The 2,018-nt window shown below is 64.9% G+C and overlaps 1 protein-coding gene across 1 annotated transcript; it reads right to left on the bottom strand.

The window, feature by feature from the left end:
• Positions 1-818: 818 nt before the first annotated feature.
• POSPLADRAFT_1063757 (hypothetical protein) lies at positions 819-1,861 on the bottom strand (the record flags this gene model as incomplete). The annotated part of the gene is made up of 2 exons (XM_024481719.1): positions 819-1,220; positions 1,706-1,861. 2 exons carry the CDS (start codon positions 1,859-1,861, stop codon positions 819-821), a joined length of 558 nt encoding a protein of 185 aa, XP_024332483.1.
• Positions 1,862-2,018: the final 157 nt, after the last annotated feature.

The raw sequence follows: 2,018 nt of genomic DNA, 5'->3' as shown, positions 1-2,018 counted from the left end.
GGCGCTGCCGTCATGATTTTGGGCGAGTAGTAACCATTGAGCGACGCGGCAGCCGATGCGAGATGTCCGGGCGGCAGTCGTGGGAATGGCAACAGGCCGGGAAAGCGTGTGAGGGATTTAAAGGTGGACGTCGTCAGAGAATCCTGTGTGATTTGCGACTCGTCTTCCGCTCTGTTGTCGCTCGTACTGTGCCCCGCCCGCTATCTCGCTCGCCCGGCGTGGCCACGTACGTGCTGCGCGCCCGGACACTGATCAGGTAAGCCGCCGTCGTTTTAGGGAGTGCTGCATCACGCCACTCACTGTGTACGCCACTGCAGCAGTCGACGTCGCCAGATGGTCAAGACGATGGCTGGAGCATACCACGTACCGAGTACGCGGGGTGAGTGATGCATGCATGCGTGCGGTGATGCCAAGCTAACGGGGTTAATGGTGTCAATGAGGTCCGGGAGCGCGGAGGACCGTCGTCGCGGCTGAGCGGATTGAACGAGGCGGACGGTCGGTGGTAGACGTTTGGCCCGCGGCTGCATAGGTGATGAGGGCCGGTCGGCCAGAACGTCGCGTCCTACGTCCGCGCCGGATGGTAAGTGGCGGGCGATGATCTCTACATGCAAACGAAACACTTACTACAATGTGCGATCTGTAGGCGTTCACGTCATCCCGCTGCGACGACGTGGACGATCCGCGTGCGCGTCCCCGGTCTGAAGCCCTGGTAGCGGGAGGACGCCGTCGCGGGTGGGGGTTGTCATCTAGATGCTGGAATGTCAGGCTGCGAGTGGGGCGGGGCGTGCGGAACACGGGAGATGCGGGATGGCCGACGGTTAGATAGCGGGGAGTGCATGTGAGTAGCTAGTGATGGTGATGGCGTGCGCGCCAGGTGAGTATCGCTGGAGCGCGTGCGTCGCGGACCGTTTGCGGCGCACGATACGTCGATTAAGTGGACGGCTGGCAGCGGAATGAGTGAGACGGCGCGGGACAGAAGCAGCACGCACCGACTCAGCCTGCTGTCGTTTGTGCGTGCGGCGTGATTCGACGGCGCGTGCGTTGTGTGTGCGTGCGGCGTGGTTCGACGGCGCGGGCGGTGTGGGATCAATCGACGGTGTCCGACGGCGCGGACGATTCGCGCCCTGGTTGCTGCTCTGAAGCACTGGCAGCGGCGGCGGTTGGATAGAAGCGCAGTGGGGTTGGTTGTTGGACGGCAGGCATAGTAAGCTGCTAGGGACCTGGAAAGAGGCGCGATCGTCAGTAGGCAGATAGCGGGAGGTGTACGCGTGTGAGTAGGGACTGACCGGGGAATAAGGAATGCTTGGCGTACCTGCGCGCAGTGTGTGCATCCTGTAAGAGGACGGGAGCGGAGTGCGATAGCGCGGGACAGAGACGGCGTGCACGGACAGGATCCACTGAGCTCAGGCTGTGCGTCCGGCGCATGCGCGTCACTTGCAGCTGACGGGGTACACAAGACGTGGGGGGAACGGACGCTGGTCGAGGTCTTCGCCATTCCCTGCGGCCTCCGTCTCCTGCGTCTGAAACCCACTCGTCCGGCGGCGCGCTCGCAGTGCGCGCGCTCTGGCTGGCTGCCGGTCGTCGTTTCCTTGACACCGGTAGGATGTTGCCTAGGGCCCGTCGTCCGTCGCACGCGCACGCGCCATTGCCCACAGTGAGTGCTGCTGATTTCTTGCGCGTTTCTTGCTCCCGCGTCGTCACTCACCTTGCTCGCGCGTGGCATCCGTAGGTCCTCCGCCGTGCGCGCGGCCGCGTCGACGCTGTCCTCGCGAGCCTTGCCGTCGACAGCGGCTGCCCCGGGGGACGTGGAGCGTGAGCGCGAGCGCGGGCGCGGCGAATCCTGGGTCGTCGCACGGCGCATGGTGCATGGCGCGCTGCTGACCGCGACGTCTTCCGCGGGCCCTGCGCACGGACCGGTGAGCCATCGTCCCGAAGTCTGGCTGCGCGCGCACTCACCGTTGCCCTGCAGACAGCAACGCGGTTCTAGCGTCGCGCCCCATCGAGCGCGTTCTGCTGCA

The sequence above is a fragment of the Postia placenta genome, assembly GCF_002117355.1.
Source record: "Postia placenta MAD-698-R-SB12 unplaced genomic scaffold POSPLAscaffold_538, whole genome shotgun sequence".
Lineage (NCBI taxonomy): Eukaryota > Fungi > Basidiomycota > Agaricomycetes > Polyporales > Adustoporiaceae > Rhodonia > Rhodonia placenta.
The sequence above is the reverse complement of the archived record's forward strand: the minus strand, read 5'-3'. Positions and strand labels throughout refer to the sequence as shown.